Below are 24,390 nucleotides of genomic sequence, written 5' to 3' on the forward strand. Positions count from 1 at the left end.
CATACTTATGTATGAGAGACAATTTTATCTGTACACACGTGCTCCTGACGATAGCCAGTTCACCATCCCTCAAATTTTAGTTTGTGAAAATGTCGGTTACTAACCAGACTGCAATTCTTAGTATTAAACTTACGGACCACACAACAGTGTGACATCCACATCGCGCAAACGCAGCTGAAAGTTTATACACTGCCATGTTTGATTTCATGATTTGATCATGACTATGTGCACGAGAAGGCACACGCCAAATCATAAGCAAGCATGCAACTTAGGAAGAGTAATTTTCAGCCGGTATGTGGAGAGCTGCTCCGTAAAGAAGAATTGAAGTGGGCTTTGCGTGCTAAAGTACACAAAGTGGTCCAAGGGGACGCCAATACTCAATTCTTCTATTTAATTGCTAATGGCAAGCACCGCAAGAAGCGCATTTTTCAACTAGAACAAGATGAGGGCACGATCTTAGGCCAGGATAACCTAAAAACATATATTACCGAGTTTTACAAGAAGCTTTTTGGACCACCAGAGGATAATTGCGTGTCCCTAGATGAGTCTAGGACTGAGGATGTGCCTCAACTTTCGGCTGCCGAAAATGACATTCTGGTGGCACCGTTCTCTGAGAAGGAGGTGTTTGAGGCTATTACACAGATGAAAAACAATAAGGCGCCCGGACCGGATGGGTTTCCGGCCGAGTTCTATAAAAAGTGCTGGCACATTATTAAGAGGGATTTGCTACCTATGTTCCATGATTTGTTCTCGGAACAGCTTCAATTATTTCACTTGAATTTTGGAACTATTACATTGCTTCCTAAGAAAACGGATGCTGTGAGGATTGAGCAATTCAGACCGATATGCCTCCTCAATTTTAGTTTCAAAATCTTTACCAAGGTCGGGACTAATAGGCTTACACAGATTGCGCATTCTGTGGTGCAACAGTGCCAAACTGCTTTCATGCCGGATAGAAATATCCTTGAAGGGGTGGTAGTCCTGCATGAAACGCTCCATGAAATCCACTCCAAAAAATTAGATGGAGTAATTTTTAAGGTGGATTTCGAGAAAGCGTATGATAAGGTCAAATGACCATTCCTCCAACAGTCATTGTGTATGAAAGGTTTTGATGAAGTCTGGTGCAGACAGGTGGAATCATTTACGCAAAAAGGTAGTGTGGGAATTAAAGTAAATGACGACGTAGGTCATTATTTCCAGACACATAAAGGCCTAAGACAAGGAGATCCGATGTCCCCTATCTTGTTTAACATTGTCGTGGATATGCTAGCAATTTTGATAGGTAGGGCTAAGGAAAGAGGTCAAGTAGGTGGATTGGTACCTCATCTTGTTGATGGAGGTGTTTCCATTTTTCAATACGCTGATGACACGATCATCTTTATGGAGCATGACTTGGCCAAGGCAAGAAATATGAAGCTGGTGTTGTGCCTTTTTGAACAATTGACCGGGCTGAAGATTAATTTTAATAAGAGCGAGTTGTTCTGTTTTGGTAGAGCTAAAGACGAACAGGAGGCGTATAGGCAATTGTTTGGGTGCGAGTTGGTAGACCGAAAGACCAAGGGGGTCTTGGTATAGAAAACCTTGAAGTCAAGAATAGATGCCTTCTCAGCAAGTGGCTGTGGAAGCTCTATTCAGAGACTGATGCCACGTGGGCTCAAATCCTTCGCAGCAAGTATCTGCAAACAAAAACTCTATCCCAGGTTTCAGTCAGGCCGACGGATTCACCCTTCTGGAAAGGTCTAATGAAAGTCAAACAACTTATGTTTAATAGGACAAAGTTTGCTATTGGCAACGGTACTCGCACACGTTTCTGGGAGGATACTTGGCTCGGCGAGACACCCTTGGCCATCCAATACCCTTCGTTGTACCGTATTGTTCAACGACGTGAGGTGTTCGTAGCTTCGGTTTTTCAAACTATCCCCCTTAATATTCAGTTCCGATGGACGCTGGCGGGCAATCATTGCGAAGAATGGCTCCGTATAGTTAGGAGACTGATGGAGGTCCAACTTTCCCGACAACCTGATGAATTACGCTGGAAACTGACTAAGTCTGGAGTATTCACAGTTATCAATGTATATTGATGTTATTGATTCGAGCTCCATTCCTACTTCCAAGCATGTTTGGGATGTCAAAGTTCCTTTGAAAATAAAAGTGTTTATGTGGTTTGTCCACAAACAAGTTATTTTAACCAAGGACAATTTATTAAAGCATAATTGGACAGGACCTACTAGGTGTAGTTTCTGTGATCGGGATGAGACTATAAAACATCTCTTTTTTGATTGCCCATTGGCCAAAGTCCTTTGGCAGACGGTTCACATTGCTTTTAATATCAAACCACCGAATTCTGTTAATGCTGTATTTGGGACATGGCTGAATGGGATTCAGCCTGACTTAGCGAAACACATTCGGGTCGGGGTTTGCGCGTTGCTGTGGACTATCTGGACTTGCAGAAATGATTTGGTTTTTAACAGAATACCATGTATCCACTTTTTGCAGGTTTTATTCCGAACTACGGCACGGATCCGTTCGTGGTCGCCACTCACTCCGACGGAGGCCAGGGAGCATTTGGTTACTGGATCTTTCCGTTGGGAGATGGTAGCTTGGGATATCTTCAACCGGTTTGGATGGCGGTCATGTAATAGGATAGGCATCTAGTTTACTTATCCATTGATAGCCAGCCGGTTGTGGCCTCTTATCTTGGCTAGCTGTGGTTTCTAGCCCTTCCTGGCTTTGTGTGAGCTTGCTTTGCTTTTTTTGATTTGGAGACATTGGAACCTTGTTGACACTATCTTTGTTTGGTTAATAAGATGGCCGTATGCATCATTCTGATGCAGAGGCCGGGGATTTCCTCCTTTTCGAAAAAAAATGTGGAGTATATAATGCTGCTGATGCAACCCCGGTCTGCGTGATCTACAGTTTGACCAATATGACACATGCGCGGGGTAATCAGTATATTAGCACGATCAAAGGATAAAGGAAATCTATACAGGAGCAACTTGGGTTAAACCATCTTTATTCAACTCATATAATGTCTGATCGAACTAAACATGAATAGGAATGAACTAAAAAAGGTTAGGTGCAAAAGGAACATAGCAGTTGGATGCTCCAAGGATTTAGCTCGACGATGCTGATCTTGTTATCTCGGACCCGGTATGCTCTGTGGTGCAACACTTCGTCGATGATGAACGGACCCTCCGACAACGACTTGAGTTTGTGGTCTTCCTTGTCCTGAATGAGACGTAAGACGAGGTCGCGAATGTTGCACCCAGTGGCTGAAACCAATTGCCACAACCCGGTTACCGACACCTCCTATTCCCATTGGCCTGCCCATAAGACTCTTTGGCCTTTCTCAGGTATCATCTATTTTAATATGTGTGACACGTACTTGATGAACTAACTTAGTTCTACAAAACAAGTTAAAAGAAAGTGAAACAAATGCACCATGTTATCTACTCCCGTCAAAACAAAGGGGCATATATAATGGGGGGAGGGCGATTAATATTCACATAGGTGATGGTTGGTGGAGGACTTATTTTTCTTATCTATATGTGATGAATTCCCCTTAAATGACAATAGGTTTGTCATTAAATAATGTAGGGTGAACACATTATAAAAGCTTGTGATGATGTGGTAAATGGCTAACGTGCTACGTACTACACCCTACAAAGTAACTGCATGTAAGACCGAAGATTGATCAGACCCAGCTACATGCAAAACAAGAAGTAAATACGGTTACAAGTAATCGGGCCAATCCCTAGCAACCGATCGAACCAGTATTCAACCATTGGATGGAATGTTTGGATCACTTGGATAAGTAGTGGCAATTTGAGCCCTCTCTTCTCTTCCTTCTTTTCGTCAGGGGCTCTCACCTATTACGATTTGTTTCTAAAAACATTTTGCTCTTGTAACCTTTTTTAACAATGAAGGAGATCCGAATCAGCTTTTCTTGTGCAAGCCTCCTCACCAGAAAGGTCATAATAGATATAAGAGAGGTATGGCGCTTTGGTCAATTCCTCTTTGGCATGGCTAGTTCAATGGCCAAAGTTGCTCTATTAAAAGGAAGCGGGATTCAAGGATGTAATTGTAGTTTTATTTTTCCCCTCTCTTCAAATTTGGTTGTCTCTCATTTGTACAAACAAGATGACCTATATTCTCGACCCTAGTTATGTTGATTACCGCACAATACTCCATGAACGGGTGGCAAATGTTTTCCTGGGTGTACCATATAAAACATATCGCTCGTTATGGGAAGACCGCGTTTAGCGAGGTGACCAACTGTCCAAATCCTTTCATGAGTGACCAATCGTAGATACTTTTTGCATCCAAGTGGAGCCCAAGTCGACTAGATCACCTTTGTTATGGGGTTAATGATCGAAGTGTTAAAATATGATGTGTAAACTGACTTTGTAGAGAAGACATCCTCAGATTCCCACTTTCATGTCAAAACATCACTGGTCTTAGAATTTAGGTGGATCTTAGACAGAAATTCCAGAGTTTAAGCACTTGCACAAAAACACGGATATTTCACCCATTCTAATGTGGTTTGGTAAAACTTGAAATTGCAAGGATGGCTAACAATGGTCACTAATTGTTTCGTTTTTCTTGTGAAGCAATCGTACCGCCAAAGGTTCTAGTTTCGACAATGACAAAGATAAGAAGCATGCATCCTAACTGCTCGACAAGTGACCATTACAACATAAGGCAGAAGAACATGTCGAGGAACGCTGGCTGCTAGTTTAAACCTCCACATATCAACTTTCACAGAAAAGATAAACACACCATGATACCGATGAAACAACTTCTAGTATAGATGGGGAGAAGAATCTCTAATTTTGATGCTTGGGAGTTTGTTTTGTTTGGTATTAAAATGGGAAGGTAAACCAATCTAAGAAACAAGTTTGATGAAGCGGAGTTGATTTACCTGCAAGACGGAGTAAATTTGATTTTTGGTGTTGTTAGTAGGAAAGCAAATGAACTAGGCACGGACCCCAAGTTCGAAGTTCTATTCACAAGTTCAAAGTTCTAATCCGAAGAGTTAAATAATCCTAATTATCAACTAATTTAACTCTAACGCATCCATTTTATTTAATTCCTAACTCACCTACTCCCTCCGATCCGTATTAATTGTCGCTGATTTTGTACGAAATCAGCGACAATTAATATGGATCGGAGGAAGGACTAAACTTAACTTCCAATAATCCATGTGCACGCAACTAGTCATATCCCTAAATTTAACTCCCAATATTTTTATTTTCTATTTTTAATTCATTTAATATTATATTAATTCAAATCTCAACATTTCCACTACACTCATCTCAACAACATTTATTTTTTTTCAAAACGAGGATGACCCCCGGCCTATGCATCAGAGTGATGTATGCAGCCATATTATTAAAAGAAGTGCAACGACAATTAAATGCCTAATTTTAAATATCTTTGATTCAAATTGAGACCACATTTGCGCAAGAAATCCAACCCAAAGCAACAACATAGAAATCCCAAAGGCAACAATATATATCGTAGCTCACCATCATACTGCATGGAAACTTTCTTGAAGCATATAACATTGACATGAAACCTCAGTCAATTAGTTTCCACATCTGAGTCCATGATTAAGCGCATTAGGATATTTACAGAAGTAAGAGCTTACCTACAAATGGGTGTTCTCCAATATTGCAGTGTTCTGTAGCTCCTTTGTTTGGAAGCCTAAATATAGGAAAATTTCATCATTCTTGTGCCACCCATCTTTGGTTTCAACAGTCATAAGTGGGAAACTTCAGGCATTTGAGTCTGTGTAACTGAACTTATGGCATTTATAGTACTCCCTCCGTCCCATAATGTAAGACGTTTTTTGACACTACTACACTAGTGTCAAAAAACGTCTTACATTATGGGACGGAGGGAGTAGTACATAACTTGAACATGACATTAACTCAACTTAACAAGGAAAAATCATGCTTATATTGAATATGGCAAATCATTTTGTATCTTAAGTCAAACAAATTCATAGATGTGGCGTACATCCTGTAATAATAGCTACATAATGGAAGAATAATCTGACCTGATGTGACGATTTGAACTATCTGTGACTACAGTGAGCACCCCCTCATCAGCCTGCTAGACAATATCAAATATCATCGTTGTTGATGTACAACTAACCAGCACAGATTGTATTTATTCAGGTTAGCTGTAGCCCCTCACTCCCCCAATCTCCAATCCTATTGGTCCACAATTAATTACTCATTGTAAAATTCATATCGAATTGTTTAACGGCAATTAACAATCTGCAATTGGACCCCAATTCGGACGCAGTCACTTCAATAGATCAGTTCAACCGAATTTAGGTAAAATCGCTCTGAAATCAGTAATTTTCCTCAACCAGTGAGGTTTCAGTTTTGATATCAGCTCTGAAATCAGTGAACTTTGATACTACTGACCTTGACACGGCGACTATCTGCAGTAGAATTGCCGACGAGGGCGATGAGCGGGATGAGGCGGATGAACATATCGACCTCGTGCTGTGCGGCACGGAGCTCGTCGGCCATCCGGGCTCCCAGGAGCAGGCGGCGGAGGTAGCCGCAGTCCTGGCACGCGGTCACGAGCGCGTAGCACCGCCGCAGAGCGCTGCCGAGCTGCTCCAGCGGCCGCCTGGTGGCCTCCCGCCGCATCAGATCCTCGAGCTCCAGCTCCCCGAGCAGGCCGCCGACGAGCTCCACGTGCTGCGCGAGCCGCACGCAGGCATCCCGGTGGCGGCGCGCCACCAGGGCGGCCTGCACGACCATGGAGACCAGCCCGAGCGCGTCGACGCCCACCAGCTGCGCCATGGTGGAGGCTTGCCCCAGGGCGCCCCACAGGCTGCTCGACGGGCTGTCCCATGCGCTCGCCATGCTCGCTGCTCCCCGCTGCACTCGTTGCCGCCATTGACGGGCGCGACACGTATCTACTATCGGTGAGTTTGTGTGTGTCGCCGGCTACTTTGACTTTTTTCTTTATGTTTGCGACTTTGACTAAGGGCATCTCAGATCCCGTAAAAAGCCTCCGGCTCGAAAAATTCAGCTATATGCGGGATTTATCTTTTTGGCGGCCCGAACAGGCACCACATGTTGGCCAATAAGCCACGGCGAGTTTGTCGGGTGCGTGTTCGTGCATGCCCGTACGCGTCGGGTGCGGTTCGGGCCGCGTCAGGTCCATGGCGTATGTGCGTGTGTGTGCGCGTCTGGAGCACGGGGGTTACCGTGTGGTTGTACACCGTGCATGTGTGCGTAAGCAGTGGGGCGGACCAGGCGGGGTAGTGGGTGGAGGCGTGGGGGTCGTGGCCCAGCGCTGGCCCGGTTTTATGGTCGCCGCGGTGATCGTTGTAACTGTGTGGTGGTTGAGTAGGAGCTCAAGAAAATTGCCCTTGTCGCGATGGGCGTACGTGCACCGGAAACCACCGTGTCCCCTGTGTTCTTCCCTTCCTCCTTCTGTCGTTCGAGCGCAGGAAGCGAGAGAGAAAGCTAGGGCAAGGGGTAATACCCAACAGTTGGCATCAGAGCCACGTGAGCGGGGATGATCGCCGTCGATGTCACTCGTATCGTATGGCGGCGGAGTGGGGAGTTCGATGACCTTGTAGTGCCCGGTGCTCACCGGTGACAACTACACCGTGTAGGCGATCAAGGTCGAGGCCAACCTCGACGCGTAGGGGCTGTGGGAGGCAGTGGCTCAGGCAAACGCGGCGGCGGCGGTCAACCCGAAGAAAAACAAGACGGAGAGGGCTTACCCGGAGCGCTCGCCGAGGATATTCTGCTGCATGTGTCATCGAAGAAGACGTCGGCGAAGGTGTGGAGCAGCCTCAAGGCGCGGGTCATAGGTGTGGACCGGGTCAGGGCGACTCGGCTGTCTACGCTCCATGGCGATTTCGACCGACTGCGCAGGGCTCAGGACGACGCTGCATGACGGGCGTTGGTCAAGAAGTTGTTGGACACGGTGCCGGATCGCCTGTACGCGGCGGTGGCGGGCATCGAGCAATTTTGCGATGTGGAGACCATGTCGTTCGAGGAAGCGCTCGGGCGGCTCAAGGAGTTTGAGGAGCGAACGCGGCAGCGCGGCCAGGACAGCGACGGAGGTGGCGCGACCAGCTCATGCTCAGTGCAACACAGTGGGCGGCACAACGGCGTCAGGGAGGTGGCGACTTCAACGACAACGACGGCGCTGGCAGCACGACATCGGGCAGCGGAGGGAAATGACACGGTCGCTGCTACAATTGCGGCCATCGCAGGCACTTCCGCCGCGAGTGCGCGAAGCCGCTGAAGGCAGAGGTGGTGGAGCAGGCGCTTCTCGTTGATGTCGACGTTGAGGGCCCGTCTCTCCTCTAGGAAGTAGCTTAGGGGGTGAGTGTTGGTCAATAAGCCACGATGACCATGTCGGGTGCGTGTGCATGCACGCGTTGAACGCGTCGGGTGCGGTCCTGGCCGCGTGGGGTCCATGGCGTGTGTGCGTGCGTTTGGAGCACGGGGGTGCCCATGTGGTTTTACATCGTGCGTGTGTGGGTAGGGCCATGCTGTTGGCGATCGGGGCGGAGTGATCATGAAGGTCTGTTGCGAGCTTGGCGCGATGAGCGCACGCGGGAGCGTGTCGTGGGCGCGCCCAGAGCTAGCCGGACCAGGCGGAGTAGCGGGTGGAGGCGTGGGGGTCGTGGACCAGCGCTGGCCCGAGTGTAAGGTCGCCGTGGTGATCGTTCTAACTGTGTGGTGGTTGAGTAGAAGCTCAAGAAAATTGTCGTTGTCGTGGCGGGCGTACATGCACCGAAAACCACCGTGTCCCTTGAAGGAAATATGCCCTAGAGGCAATAATAAAGTTATTATTTATTTCCTCATATCATGATAAATGTTTATTATTCATGCTAGAATTGTATTAACCAGAAACATGATACATGTGTGAATACATAGACAAACACATAGTCACTAGTATGCCTCTACTTGACTAGCTCATTAATCAATGATGGTTATGTTTCCTAACCATAGACATGTGTTGTCATTTGATTAAAGGGATCACATCATTAGGAGAATGATGTGATTGACATGACCCATTCTGTTAGCCTAGCACTTGATCATTTAGTATACTGCTATTGCTTTCTTCATGACTTATACAAAGTTCCTGCAACTATGAGATTGTGCAACTCCCGTTTACCGGAAGAACACTTTGTGTGCTACCAAATGTCACAACGTAACTGGGTGATTATAAAGGTGCTCTACAGGTGTTTCCGAAGGTACATGTTGGGTTGGCATAATTCGAGATTAGGATTTGTCACTCCGATTGCCGGAGAGGTATCTCTGGGCCCTCTCGGTAATACTCATCACCTAAGCCTTGCAAGCATATAACTAATGAGTTAGTTATGAGATGACGTATTACTGAACGAGTAAAGAGACTTGACAGTAACGAGATTGAACTAGGTATTGGATACCGACGATCAAATCTCGGGCAAGTAACATACCGATGACAAAGGGAACAAAGTATGTTGTTATGCGGTTTGACCGATAAAGATCTTCGTAGAATATGTAGGAACCAATATGGGCATCCAGGTCCCGCTATTGGTTATTGACCGAGAATGGTTTTAGGTCATGTCTACATAGTTCTCGAACCCGTAGGGTCCGCACGCTTAACGTTTCGATGACAGTTTTATTATGAGTTTATAAGTTTTGATGTACCGAAGTTTGTTCGGAGTCCCAGATGTGATCACGGACATGACGAGGAGTCTCGGAATGGTCGAGACATAAAGATTGATATACTGGAAGCCTATGTTTGGACATCGGAATGGTTCCGGGTGAAATCGGCATTTTACCGGAGTACCGGGAGGTTACCGGAACCCCCCGGGGGGGGGTTAATGGGCCTACATGGGCCAAGAGGGAGAAGAGGAAGGAGCAAGGAGGGGGCCGCGCGCCCCTCCCCCTCCTAGTCTGAATAGGACAAGGGAAGGGGGGCGGCGCCCCCCCCTTTCCTTCTCCTCTTCCTCCTCTTTCCCCCTCTCTCCTACTCCAACTTGGAAAAGGGGAGTCCTACTCCCGGTGGGAGTAGGACTCCCCCCTTGGCACGCCCCCTTAGGCCGGCGGCCTCCTCCCCCCTGGCTCCTTTATATACGGGGGCGGGGGGCACCCCAGAGACACACAAGTTGATCTACGGATCGTTCCTTAGCCGTGTGCGGTTCCCCCTTCCAACATATTCCACCTCGGTCATATCGTCGCGGAGTTTAGGCGAAGCCCTGCGCCGGTAGAACATCATCATCGTCACCATGCCGTCGTGCTGACGGAACTCATCTCCGGAGCTCGGCTGGATCGGAGGCCGGAGATCGTCATCGAGCTGAACGTGTGCTGTACTCAGAGGCTCCGTACATTCGGTGCTTGGATCGGTCGGATCGTGAAGACGTACGACTACATCAACCGCGTTGTGCTAACGCTTCTGCTTACGGTCTACGAGGGTACGTGGACGAACACTCTCCCCTCTCGTTGCTATGCCATCAACATGATCTTGCGTGTGCGTAGGAATTTTTTTGAAATTACTACGTTCCCCAACAGTGGCATCCGATCCTAGGTTTTATGCGTTGATGTTATATGCACGAGTAGAACACAAGTGAGTTGTGGACGATATAAGTCATACTGCCTACCAGCATGTCATACTTTGGTTCAGCGGTATTGTGAGATGAAGCGGCCCGGACCGACATTACGCGTACGCTTACGCGAGACTGGTTTCACCGTTACGAGCACTTGTGCTTAAAGGTGGCTGGCGGGTGCCTGTCTCTCTCACTTTAGTTGAACCGAGTGTGGCTACGCCCGTTCCTTGTGAAGGTTAAAACGGAGTCTATTTGACAAACTATCGTTGTGGTTTTGATGTGTAGGTAAGAACGGTTCTTGCTAAGCCCGTAGCAGCCACGTAAAATTTGCAACAACAAAGTAGAGGACGTCTAACTTGTTTTTGCAGGGCATGTTGTGATGTGATATGGTCAAGACGTGATGCTATATTTTATTGTATGAGATGATCATGTTTTGTAACCGAAGTTATCGGCAACTGGCAGGAGCCATATGGTTGTCACTTTATTGTATGAAATGCAAACGCCTTGTAATTGCTTTACTTTATCACTAAGCGGTAGCGATAGTCGTAGAAGCAATAGATGGCGTAAACGACAACGATGCTACGATGGAGATCAAGGTGTCGCACCGGTGACGATGGTGATCATGACGGTGCTTCGGAGATGGAGATCACAAGCACAATATGATGATGGCCATATCATATCACTTATATTGATTGCATGTGATGTTTATCCTTTATGCATCTTATCTTGCTTTGATTGACGGTAGCATTTTAAGATGATCTCTCACTAAAATTATCAAGAAGTGTTCTCCCTGAGTATGCACCGTTGCCAAAGTTCGTCGTGCCGAGACACCACGTGATGATCGGGTGTGATAAGCTCTACGTCCATCTACAACGGGTGCAAGCTAGTTTTGTACACGCAGAATACTCAGGTTAAACTTGACGAGCCTAGCATATGTAGATATGGCCTCGGAACACGGAGACCGAAAGGTCGAGCGTGAATCATATAGTAGATATGATCAACATAGTGATGTTCACCATTGAAAACTACTCCATCTCACGTGATGATCGGTTATGGTTTAGTTGATTTGGATCACGTAATCACTTAGATGACTAGAGAGATGTCTGTCTAAGTGGGAGTTCTTAAGTAATATGATTAATTGAACTTAAATTTATCATGAACTTAGTACCTGATAGTATCTTGCTTGTCTATGTTTGTTTGTAGATAGATGGCTCGTGCTGTTGTTCCGTTGAATTTTAATGCGTTCCTTGAGAAAGCAAAGTTGAAAGATGATGGTAGCAATTACACGGACTGGGTCCGTAACCTGAGGATTATCCTCATTGCTGCATAGAAGAGTTACGTCCTGGAAGCACCACTAGGTGACAGACCTATTGCAAGAGCAGATGTAGACGTTATGAACGTTTGGCTAGCTCAATATGATGACTACTTGATAGTTTAGTGCACCATGCTTAACGGCTTAGAATCGGGACTTCAAAGACGTTTTGAACGTCATGGACCATATGAGATGTTCCAGGAATTGAAGTTAATATTTCAAGCAAATACCTGAGTTGAGAGATATGAAGTCTCCAACAAGTTCTATAGCTAAAAGATGGAGGAGAATCGCTCAACTAGTGAGCATGTGCTCAGATTGTCTGGGTACTTCAATCGCTTGAATCAAGTGGGAGTTAATCTTCCAGATAAGATAGTGATTGACAGAATTCTCTAGTCACCATCACTAAGTTACTAGAACTTCGTGATGAACTATAGTATGCAAGGGATGACGAAAACGATTCCCAAGCTCTTCGTGATGCTGAAATCAACGAAGGTAGAAATCAAGAAAGAGCATCAAGTGTTGATGGTTAACAAGATCACTAGTTTCAAGAAAAGGGCAAAGGGAAAGAAAGGGAACTTCAAGTAGAATGACAAGCAAGTTGTCACTCCCGTGAAGAAGACCAAAGCTGGACCAAAGCCTGAAACTGAGTGCTTACACTGCAAAGGAAATGGTCACTGGAAGCGGAAATGCCCTGAATATTTCGTGGATAAGAAGGATGGCAAAGTGAACAAGGGTATATTTGATATACAGATTATTGATGTGTGCCTTACTAGTGTTTATAGTAGCCCCTGAGTATTTGATACTTGTTCGGTTGCTAAGATTAGTAACTCGAAACAGGAGTTACAGAATAAACAGAGACTAGTTGAAGGGAAAGTGACGATGAGTGTTGGAAGAAGTTCCAAGATTGATATGATCATCATCGCACACTCCCTATATTTTCGGGATTAGTGTTAAACCTAAATAAATGTTATTTGGCGTTTGCATTGAGCATGAATATGATTTGATCATGTTTATTGCAATACGGTCATTCATTTAAAATCAGAGAAAAATTGTTGTTCTGTTTACATGAATAAAACCTTCAATGGTCATACACCCAATGAAAATAGTTTGTTGGATCGCGATCGTAGTGATACACATATTCATAATATTGAGGCCAAAAGATGCAAAGTTAATAATAATAGTGCAACTTATTTGTGGCACTGCCGTTTGGGTCATATCGGTGTAGAGCGCATGAAGAAACTCCATAAAGATGGATTTTCGGAATCACTTGGTTATGAATCATTTAATGCTTGCGAACCGTGCCTTTTGGGCAAGATGACTAAAACTCCGTTCTTCGGAACAATGGAACGAGCTACCGACTTATTGGAAATAATACATACTGATGTATGCAGACCAATGAGTATGAAGGCTCGTGGCAAGTATCGTTATTTTCTGACCTTCACAAGATGATTTGAGCAGATATGGGTATATCTACTTGATGAAACATAAGTCTGAAATAGTTGAAAGGTTCAAAGAATTTTAGAGTGAAGTGGAAAATCATCGTAACAAGAAAATAAAGTTTCTGCGATCTGATCGCGGAGAGGAATATTTGAGTTACGAGTTTGGTCTTCAATTAAAACAATGTGGAATAGTTTCACAGCTCACGCCACCTGGAACACCACAATGTTATGGTGTGTCCGAACGTCGTAATCGTACTTTACTTGATATGGTGCGATCTATGATGTCTCTTACCGATTTACCGCTATCATTTTGGGGTTATGCTTTAGAGACTGCCACATTCACGTTAAATAGGGCACCATCTAAATCCGTTGAGACGATGCCTTATGAACTGTGGTTTGGCAAGAAACCAAAGTTGTCGTTTCTTAAAGTTTGGGGATGCGATGCTTATGTGAAGAAACTTCAACCAGATAAGCTCGAACCCAAATCGGAGAAATGTGTCTTCATAGGATACCCAAAAGAAACTGTTGGGTACACCTTCTATCACAGATCCGAAGGCAAGACATTCGTTGCTAAGAATGGATCCTTTCTAGAGAAGGAATTTCTCTCGAAAGAAGTGAGTGGGAGGAAAGTAGAACTTGATGAGATAACTGTATCTACTCCCTTATTGGAAGGTAGTTCATCACGAGAACCGGTTCCTGTGACGACTACACCAATTAGTGAGGAAGCTAATGATATTGATCATGAAACTTCAGATCAAGTTTCTGCCGAACCTCGTAGGTCTACCAGAGTAAGATCCGCACCAGAGTGGTACGGTAATCCTATTCTGGAAGTGATGTTACTTGACCATGATGAACCTACGAACTACGAGGAAGCGGTGATGAGCCCAGATTCCGCAAAATGGCTAGAGGCCATGAAATCTGAGATGGGATCCATGTATGAAAACAAAGTATGGACTTTGGTTGACTTGCCCGATGATCGGCAAGCCATTGAGAATAAATGGATCTTTAAGAAGAAGACTGACGCTGATGGTAATGTTACTGTCTATAAAGCTCGACTTGTTGCGAAAGGTTTTCGACAAGTTCAAGGGGTTGACTACGATGAGACTTTCTCACTCGTAGCGATGCTTAAGTCTGTCCGAATCATGTTGGCTATTGCTGCATTTCATGATTATGAAATTTGGCAAATGGATGTCAAGACTGCATTCTTGAATGGATTTCTAGAAGAAGAGTTGTATATGATGCAGCCGGAAGGTTTTTGTTGATCCAAAAGGTGCTGACAAAGTGTGCAAGCTCCAGCGTTCCATTTATGGACTGGTGCAAGCATCTCGGAGTTGGAATAAACGCTTTGATAGTGTAATCAAAGCATATGGTTTTATACAGACTTTTGGAGAAGCCTGTATTTACAAGAAAGTGAGTGGGAGCTCTATAGCATTTCTAGTTTTATATGTTGATGACATATTATTAATTGGAAATGATATAGAATTTCTGGATAGCATAAAGGGATACTTGAATAAAAGTTTTTCAATGAAAGACCTCGGTGAAGCTGCTTACATATTGGGCATCAAGATCTATAGAGATAGATCAAGACGCTTAATAGGACTTTCACAAAGCACATACCTTGACAAAATTTTGAAAAAGTTCAAAATGGATCAGGCAAAGAAAGGATTCTTGCCTGTGCTACAAGGTGTGAAGTTGAGTCAAACTCAATGCCCGACCACAGCAGAAGATAGAGAGAAAATGAAAAATGTTCCCTATGCTTCAGCCATAGGCTCTATCATGTATGCAATGCTGTGTACCAGACCTGACGTATGCTTAGCAATAAGTTTGGTAGGAAGGTACCAAAGTAATCCAGGAGTGGATCACTGGACAGCGGTCAAGAACATCCTGAAATACCTGAAAAGGACTAAGGATATGTTTCTCGTATATGGAGGTGACAAAGAGCTAGTCGTAAATGGTTACGTCGATGCAAGCTTTGACACTGATCCGGACGATTCTAAATCGCAAACCGGATACATATTTTCATTAAACGGTGGAGCTGTAAGTTGGTGCAGTTCTAAACAAAGCGTCGTGGCGGGATCTACATGTGAAGCGGAGTACATAGCTGCTTCTGAAGCAGCGAATGAAGGAGTCTGTATGAAAGAGTTCATTTCCGATCTAGGTGTCATACCTAGTGCATCGGGACCAATGAAGATCTTCTGTGTCTATACTGGTGCAATTGCCCTGGCAAAGGAATCCAGATTTCACAAGAGGACCAAACACATCAAGAGACGCTTCAATTCCATTCAGGACCAAGTCCAAGTGGGAGACATAGAGATTTGCAAGATACATACGGATCTGAATGTTGCAGACCCATTGACTAAGCCTCTCTCACGAGCAAAACATGATCAGCACCAAGACTCCATGGGTGTTAGAATCATTACTATGTAATCTAGATTATTGACTCTAGTGCAAGTGGGAGACTAAAGGAAATATGCCCTAGAGGCAATAATGAAGTTATTATTTATTTCCTCATATCATGATAAATGTTTATTATTCATGCTAGAATTGTATTAACCGGAAGCATGATACATGTGTGAATACATAGACAAACACATAGTCACTAGTATGCCTCTACTTGACTAGCTCATTAATCAAAGATGGTTATGTTTCCTAACCATAGACATGTGTTGTCATTTGATTAAGGGATCACATCATTAGGAGAATGATGTGATTGACATGACCCATTCTGTTAGCCTAGCACTTGATCGTTTAGTATACTGCTATTGCTTTCTTCATGACTTATACAAAGTTCCTGCAACTATGAGATTGTGCAACTCCCGTTTACCGGAAGAACACTTTGTGTGCTACCAAACGTCACAACGTAACTGGGTCATTATAAAGGTGCTCTACAGGTGTTTCCGAAGGTACATGTTGGGTTGGCATAATTCGAGATTAGGATTTGTCACTCCGATTGTCGGAGAGGTATCTCTGGGCCCTCTCGGTAATACTCATCACCTAAGCCTTGCAAGCATATAACTAATGAGTTAGTTATGAGATGACGTATTACGGAACGAGTAAAGAGACTTGACAGTAACGAGATTGAACTAGGTATTGGATACCGACGATCAAATCTCGGGCAAGTAACATACCGATGACAAAGGGAACAAAGTATGTTGTTATGCGGTTTGACCGATAAAGATCTTCGTAGAATATGTAGGAACCAATATGGGCATCTAGGTCCCGCTATTGGTTATTGACCGAGAATGGTTTTAGGTCATGTCTACATAGTTCTCGAACCCGTAGGGTCCGCACGCTTAACGTTTCGATGACAGTTTTATTATGAGTTTATAAGTTTTGATGTACCGAAGTTTGTTTGGAGTCCCAGATGTGATCACGGACATGACGAGGAGTCTCGGAATGGTCGAGACATAAAGATTGATATACTGGAAGCCTATGTTTGGACATCGGAATGGTTTCGGGTGAAATCGGCATTTTACCGGAGTACCGGGAGGTTACCGGAACCCCCCCCCGGGGGGGGGGGGGGGGTTAATGGGCCTACATGGGCCAAGAGGGAGAATAGGAAGGAGCAAGGAGGGGGCCGCGCGCCCCTCCCCCTCCTAGTCCGAATAGGACAAGGGAAGGGGGGCGGTGCCCCCCCCCCTTTCCTTCTCCTCTTCCTCCTCTTTCCCCCTCTCTCCTACTCCAACTTGGAAAAGGGGAGTCCTACTCCCGGTGGGAGTAGGACTCCCCCCTTGGCGCGCCCCCTTAGGCCGGCGGCCTCCTCCCCCCTGGCTCCTTTATATACGGGGGCGGGGGGCACCCCAGAGACACACAAGTTGATCTACGGATCGTTCCTTAGCCGTGTGCGGTGCCCCCTTCCACCATATTCCACCTCGGTCATATCGTCGCGGAGTTTAGGCGAAGCCCTGCGCCGGTAGAACATCATCATCGTCACCACGCCGTCGTGCTGACGGAACTCATCTCCGGAGCTCGGCTGGATCGGAGGCCGGAGATCGTCATCGAGCTGAACGTGTGCTGAACTCAGAGGCTCCGTACGTTCGGTGCTTGGATCGGTCGGATCGTGAAGACGTACGACTACATCAACTGCGTTGTGCTAACGCTTCCGCTTACGGTCTACGAGGGTACGTGGACGAACACTCTCCCCTCTCGTTGCTATGTCATCAACATGATCTTGCGTGTGCATAGGAATTTTTTTGAAATTACTATGTTCCCCAACATCCCTATGTTCTTTCCTTCCTCCATCTTCCTCCTTCTGTCGTTCAACACAACAAGCGAGGGAGAGATCTAGGGCAAGGGGTAATACCCAACACCACATATCGGCCTGGCCCATACAAAATATAGGGCGACCCGAATATGCGGTCCCTCCGCCACTATACATGACATCGGGGGGCATTTAGGGTTAGCCCCCAGATCCCCTTTGCCGCTAGCTTTTTCCAACTCCGGTGAGAAATTTTGTTCACCTCTCCTGTGCTTTGTCCCCTTCTCTAGAAGATCGATGGCCGCCGTTGTTGGTGGAAGCCGTGGCAGCCACGTCGGGTCGCCTCCGAGTAAGCATGCACAACATGACTCGGAGGCTGGCGACTCCAGCCGCATGATGGGGCCATGGCGGATGAGGCAGGCGCAGGACCGCATCCGAATCTCTCGGAGGGGCACTCTCATCCCTTGGGCCAGCTTCGTGTGCTTGACGAGTACATCTTGCCACACATCAAGAGGTGTCGCATCGTCGATGAGGAGCTCGTCACCACGGAGTGCACGGTGGCGGAAGAAGATGGTGCTCTCGACCTCCTCGCCGCCGCCAAGGAGGAGCACGACCTCGCCACCGTGCTCCGCAAGACAGCCGCCAAGTACTACCTCGGCGTCAACAAATGAGGACATCATTGAACTAGGGTTAATTTCTAGTGCGAAGTATGTATTTCGTATGTATGCACTGTGGTGGTGATGAATAATTTCAAGCGCGAAATTTCTCTTGAATTTTGCATTACCAATTTACGGGGTCTATTCTGGCCGAGCATGCACGATACCGTAGAAGGACATCGCGGTACCAATTTTTAAAGGATCTGCTGGAGGTGCAGTAAGAGTGTATATCTGTCATCTGTGGACATTAATCACATTCCTTTATTCTTTGTGAATTTTTCGTTGTATACTTTTTTGGGTAAAGGAAAATTTGAAGGAATGTCCACCAGAGCAAAGGTTTTTCCTCGGCTAGAGAAGTAACACCACCCAATTCCCTCTCTAGTGTGTTGATTCGGCGACAGCGGTGGTGGTCTACTTGTTGGAGGCGGTGATGGCGGTGATTTGATGGTAGGTGGCATGGGCAATGGCGATCTGGTGTTTGGGGCGCTGGTGGTGGCGACTTGTTCGGCTACAGGTTGGTAGGGCGGAGTGGTTGCGAGAGAACACTTCTTAGGTAGTAAAATCCCACGCCCATCGCTGGTTTGTGTAGCAGGGCGGCGCGGAGCTCGGCGGCGGCAGAATGTGAGTGAGAGGACAGGTTGCCGGATCTCTGGTGGTAAAATTCCTTACCTCTGCTTAGATCAAGGAGACGGGGAGAACATCGAAGAGCATAGATGATGCTGATTGGCAGGATGTTCTGTCCATGAAAGAGGAATTTGGCAATTTGCAACAGGAATCAACATTTTCGCGTACTGATGTTTCCAAGCTACAACAAGAGGTATCGTCAATTAGCTCTAAGCAAACTGACATATGTGAACAAGTAGGAGGTGTCGAGCAAGCAGTTCTGCAATTGGGTAAACATATGACAACAATGAACTTAGTGTTGCAATCTTTGGTGCCCAAAACAGTGAACAGGAGTGAGAAGGAGGCTGAAACTAGTACAAGTCAAGTACTAAAGTCACCAACTTTAGCTTAGGTAGAATTTCAGAAGTAGGAACAAAGAAGCAAATATCTCAGGAAACATTTGGAGGCAGAAAGAAAGTTGAACAGACAATTTGAAGAAGCTCAACTGCAAAATTTTCCTCCTGTCAGAGTGCAGAAACCTAGTGCTATAGATAGGGTTCCACTTCAAGATCTAACTGTTGAAAGAACTACTCTAGTGGCAAATCATACCAAGGCACACACAGTTGCATTCCAGTAGTTTCAAGAAAACACAGAGAGACAACTGTGACAAGGTTATTACAGAACATATGAGCAGGATATGCATGCACAATTTTGCTGGGGAACGTAGTATTTCAAAAAAATTACCTACGATCATGCAAGATCTATCTAGGAGAAGCATAGCAACGAGCGGGGAGAGTGTGTGCACGTACCCTCATAGACCGAAAGCAGAAGCGTTATATCAACGCAGTTGATGTAGTCGTACATCTTCACGATCCGACCCATCTCAGCACCAAATGTACGGCACCTCCGTGTTCAGCACACGTTCAGCTTGATGACGTCCCTCGTACTCTTGATCCAGTTGAGGCCGAGGGAGAGTTCCATCAACACGACGGCGTGGCGACGGTGATGATGAAGTTACCGGCGCAGGGCTTCGACTAAGCACTACGACGATATGACCGAGGTGGAAAACTGTGGATGAGGGCACCGTACACGACTAAAGATCAACTTGTGTGTCTATGGGGTGCCCCCTCCCCCGTATATAAAGGAGGGGAGGAGGAGGAGGCCGGCCGGCCACAAGGGGCGCGCCCAGGGGGGGATCCTACTCCAAGTAGGAATAGGTCCCCCCCTTTCCTAGTCCAACTAGGAGAAGAAGGAAGGAGAGGGAGAGGGAGAGGGTGAGGGAGTCCTGGATTAGGGGGTCCTCGGACAGCCGGACTATATGCGTATGCCGAGCTGTTGGGCTATGAAGATACAAGATAGAAGACATCGTCCCGTGTCCGGATGGGACTTTCCTTTGCGTGGAAGGCAAGCTTAGCGATTCGTATATGAAGATTCATTTCTATGTAACCGACTCTGTGTAACCCTAGCCCCCTCCGGTGTCTATATAAACCGGAGGGTTTAGTCCGTAGGATAACAACAATCATAACCATAGGCTAGCTTCTAGCGTTTAGCCTCTACGATCTCGTGGTAGATCTACTCTTGTAATACTCATATCATCAAGATCAATCAAGCAGGAAGTAGGGTATTACCTCCATCGAGAGGGCCCGAATCTGGGTAAACATCGTGTCCCCCGCCTCTTGTTACCATTAGCCTTAGACGCACAGTTTGGGACCCCCTACCCGAGATCCGCCGGTTTTGACACCGACATTGGTGCTTTCATTGAGAGTTCCACTGTGTCGCCACCATAAGGCTTGATGGCTCCTTCAATCATCTACAACAACGCCGTCCAGGGGGAAGTTTTTCTCCCCGGACAGATCTTCGTATTCGGCGGCTTCACACTGCTGGCCAACTCGCTTGGCCATCTGGAGCAGGTCGACAGCTACGCCCCTGGTCATCAGGTCAGGTTTGGAAGCTTGAACTACACTACCGACATCCGCGGAGACTTGATCTTCGACAGATTCGAGCCTATGACAGCTGCACCCCACCACCACGACGAACATGACTAAATCTATCGTCAGATGGTGTGCGGGAGATGGCACCTGTAACCGCACTGGCCCTAGATCCAGAGCAGAGCGCGCCATCCGAGGACGGGAGGCTCAACCCCGCCACGGAGGCGGCGGACTCAACGACGCTAGAGCCGAATACCGACCTGACCTCCAACGAGGCATGTGTCATCGGAACCTCGGACTCGTCTCCGGCTACAGGCTCCGAACCGCGTGAATCCGCACCCATAGAATCTGACTGGGCATCGATATGATCTTAGAGTTCAGCTCCGCGGACGTCTTCCAACACTCGCCCTTAGGCGATGTGTTAAACTCATTAAAGTCCCTCTCCTTGTCAGTAGATTCTTGGCCAAACTATGTCCGGCTTGAGTGGGAAGCGGACGACGAAGAACTTTGTTACCCACCCACCACCCACTTGATAGCCACTGTCGACGATTTGACCAACATGCTTGATTTCGTCTCCGAAGACATCGATGGTACGGACGACGATGTCGGAGAAGAACAGGAACCACCGCTCACAGGGAGCTGTACAACCACCTCCTCATATGATATATACATGGTGGACACACCCAAAGAAGACGATGGCGATGACACAAAAGATCCAGTTGAGGATAAACTTCCTGAGAAGCAGTCTAAGTGCCGACATCAGCGGCGCCGCTCTAAATCATGCAATTGTAAAAATAGCGATACCAGCACAAGAGAGAATAGCACTCCGGACGATGCTGAAGACAACGAAGACCCCGCCAAGCCAAGTTCCGAACAGGCTGGACGGGAAGATGGGCGAGCCAGCCCCGATGTACAGGCCGTGAACGAGGACTCAGAGGACAGCAACTACATATCTCTCTCCAAGGATGAGGTGAGCCTCGGTGACGAAGAATTTATTATACCAGAGGATCTCATTGAGAAGGAGCATTTTAAGCGTCAGCTCATAGTCACTGCAAAAAGCCTGAAGAAGAAGCAGTAGCAGCTTTGAGCTGATCAAGATCTGCTCACTGATAGATGGACTGAGGTCCTGGCAGCCGAGGAATAGGGACTTGAACGCCCAAAAAAGCTACCCAAAGCGCAAATTGCTACCTCAATTTGATGACGAGGCGCTGGAGCCGGCACTGCTAGCGCATAATGCGGCTAACCGGCCACCGCGTGGTCGAGACAAAGCGGCAATCCAGCCCGAACACAAGCCGGCACCACGTCGCCGAACAAATAGGAACACAACAACTCGGGGATACACACATGACCTGCGGTACAACTTGGAGAACAAAGCAGGCCAGACCACATTGATCTACGAATCGCGAGGAGGCGCCCCTATGCGCAACGACGGCCACCACGCCGGATATGACAAATACACACCTGTCCGAGCCGAATACCGTAGACTGGCTCCATTTGAGCTGCGTCGTGACGTAGCCCGACACAGAGGCACCGCGGACCCCCTATGCTTCACTGATGAAGTAATGGAACATGAATTCCCAGAAGGGTTTAAACCCGTAAACATTGAATCATACGATGGAACAACAGATCCCGCGGTATGGATTGAGGACTTCCTTCTCCATATACATATGGCCCACGGTGACGACCTCCATGCCATCAAGTATCTCCCGCTAGAAGTCAAGGGCCAGCTAGGCACTAGTTGAACAGTCTGCCCGAAAACAGTATTGGTAGTTGGGAGAACCTGGAAGATGCATTCCTTGACAACTTCTAGGGCACTTATGTCCGACCTCCGGATGCCGATGACCTAAGTCATATAATCCAACAGCCTGGAGAGTCAGCCAGGAAATTTTGGACTCGGTTCTTAACAAAAAAGAACCAAATCATCGACTGTCCGGACGCTGAAGCCCTATCGGCCTTTAAGCACAACATCCGTGACGAGTGGCTTTCCCGACACCTCGGCCAAGAAAAGCCGAAGTCCATGGAAGCCCTCACGATGCTCATGACCCGCTTCTCTGCGGGCGAGGATAACTGGCTAGCTCGCAGCAACAGCACCTCAAGCAAACCTGGCACTTCGGAAACCAGAGACAGCAATGGCAAGCCCCGACGCAGTAAACACAAGTGTCGAAATAACGATGATAACTCTGAGGACACGGCCGTCAATGCCAGATTCAGTGGCCCCAAGTCCGGGTAGCGGAAAAGGCCATCTAATAGAAACAATCCGGGCCCTTCCAGCCTAGACCGCATACTCGATCGTCCGTGCCAAATGCATGGCAACACCGATAAACCAACCAATCATACCAACAGAGAATGTTGGGTCTTCAAACAGGCCGGCAAGTTAAACACCGAAAATGGAGAAAATGGATTGCAAAGCAATGACGACGAGGAACCCTGGCCGCCGAATATAGGGGGACATAAGAAGTTTCCTCCCCAAGTGAAAACGGTGAATATGATATATGCTACCCATATCCCCAAAAGGGAGCGGAAGCGCGCACTAAGGGACGTCTATGCGATGGAGCCAGTCACCCCAAAATACAGCCCGTGGTCCTCTTGTTCGATCACCTTTCGATCGAAGGGACCATCCGACCAGTATCCATCACGGTAGTTCAGCCGCACTAGTACTTGACCCTATCATTGACAGATTCCACCTCACACGCGTCCTCATGGATGGTGGTAGCAGCCTGAACCTGCTTTATCAGGATACAATGCGCAAAATGGGTAATGATCCCTCAGGGATCAAGCCCACCAAAACTACCTTTAAAGGTGTCATACCAGGTGTAGAGGCCTGCTGTACGGGCTCAATCACACTGGAAGTGGTCTTCGGATCCCCAGATAATTTCCGAAGCGAAGAGTTACTCTTCGATATCGTCCCCTTCTGCAGTGGTTATCACGCACTGCTCGGACAAACCGCATTCGCTCGTTTCAATGCAGTGCTGCACTATGCCTACCTTAAGCTCAAGATGCCCGGACCTCGCGGTGTTATAACAGTCAATGGAAATATGGAACGCTCCCTCTGTATGAGGAGCACACTGCGGCCCTAGCAGCAGAAGTACAAAATAACCTTCTTAGGCAAAACCTCAATTCGGCTATAAAGCCCCCGGACACCATTAAGCAGGTCCGTGCTACACTGCAACAAGACCATTCGGCGAGTCTAGAGCTCAGCTAGCAATTCAGCCTTCGTCCCATCCCCAAGAAAGCGGTGAAATTCGTGCTGCACGTACATAACTACGCACTTAAAATACCATGGCAACGGACGGAGGCACCACTAGACCATGGTCCACAATGCGGCTCACCCGCTCCTGGATCCGCATACCCTCGCCTTTTCTCTTTCTTCAGGTTTCTTCTCTTCTCGAGGCCTTTTCTGATAAACCTGCTCATCGGACCCGTAGCGGGACGGATACGCCAAGAAAGCTAGGGGCTCGGACGTACAAGGGAATACCCAGGTGGTCTCTGCTAATGATTGTCATACCTGCTTTAATTACCCGCACGCAGCTCGCTCTTGGTCGTGGCATGTTAAATAGCCTTATTTGCTTATTACACTGCTCATACGCCTTGACATATTAATCAAATTACAATGAAAATTAATTGGCAGTGTTTTGCGTTTTACCTGACTTTCCCCTGTCTACTTATTTT

General features: G+C 46.9%; 1 protein-coding gene across 1 annotated transcript; it reads right to left on the minus strand.

The window, feature by feature from the left end:
* Window positions 1–3,036: 3,036 nt before the first annotated feature.
* LOC123159601 (cell number regulator 13) lies at window positions 3,037–6,981 on the minus strand. Its single transcript, XM_044577418.1, has 2 exons — window positions 6,438–6,981; window positions 3,037–5,706 (listed from the first exon to the last, which is right to left on the minus strand). The coding sequence occupies exons 1-2, from the start codon at window positions 6,885–6,887 to the stop codon at window positions 5,647–5,649; spliced, it is 510 nt and encodes a 169-aa protein (XP_044433353.1). The 5' UTR covers window positions 6,888–6,981; the 3' UTR covers window positions 3,037–5,646.
* Window positions 6,982–24,390: the final 17,409 nt, after the last annotated feature.

The sequence above is a fragment of the Triticum aestivum genome, chromosome 7B, assembly GCF_018294505.1.
Source record: "Triticum aestivum cultivar Chinese Spring chromosome 7B, IWGSC CS RefSeq v2.1, whole genome shotgun sequence".
Taxonomy (NCBI): domain Eukaryota; kingdom Viridiplantae; phylum Streptophyta; class Magnoliopsida; order Poales; family Poaceae; genus Triticum; species Triticum aestivum.

Bases quoted from the DNA above. Each gene is read 5' to 3' on its own strand.
- LOC123159601 (XM_044577418.1), bottom strand. From the start codon at position 6,887: ATGGCGAGCGCATGGGACAGCCCGTCGAGCAGCCTGTGGGGCGCCCTG. The intron at 5,707-6,437 runs GTCAGTAGTATC...TCCTATATTTAG, and splicing joins CAGATAGTCGCCGTGTCAAG to GCTTCCAAACAAAGGAGCTA.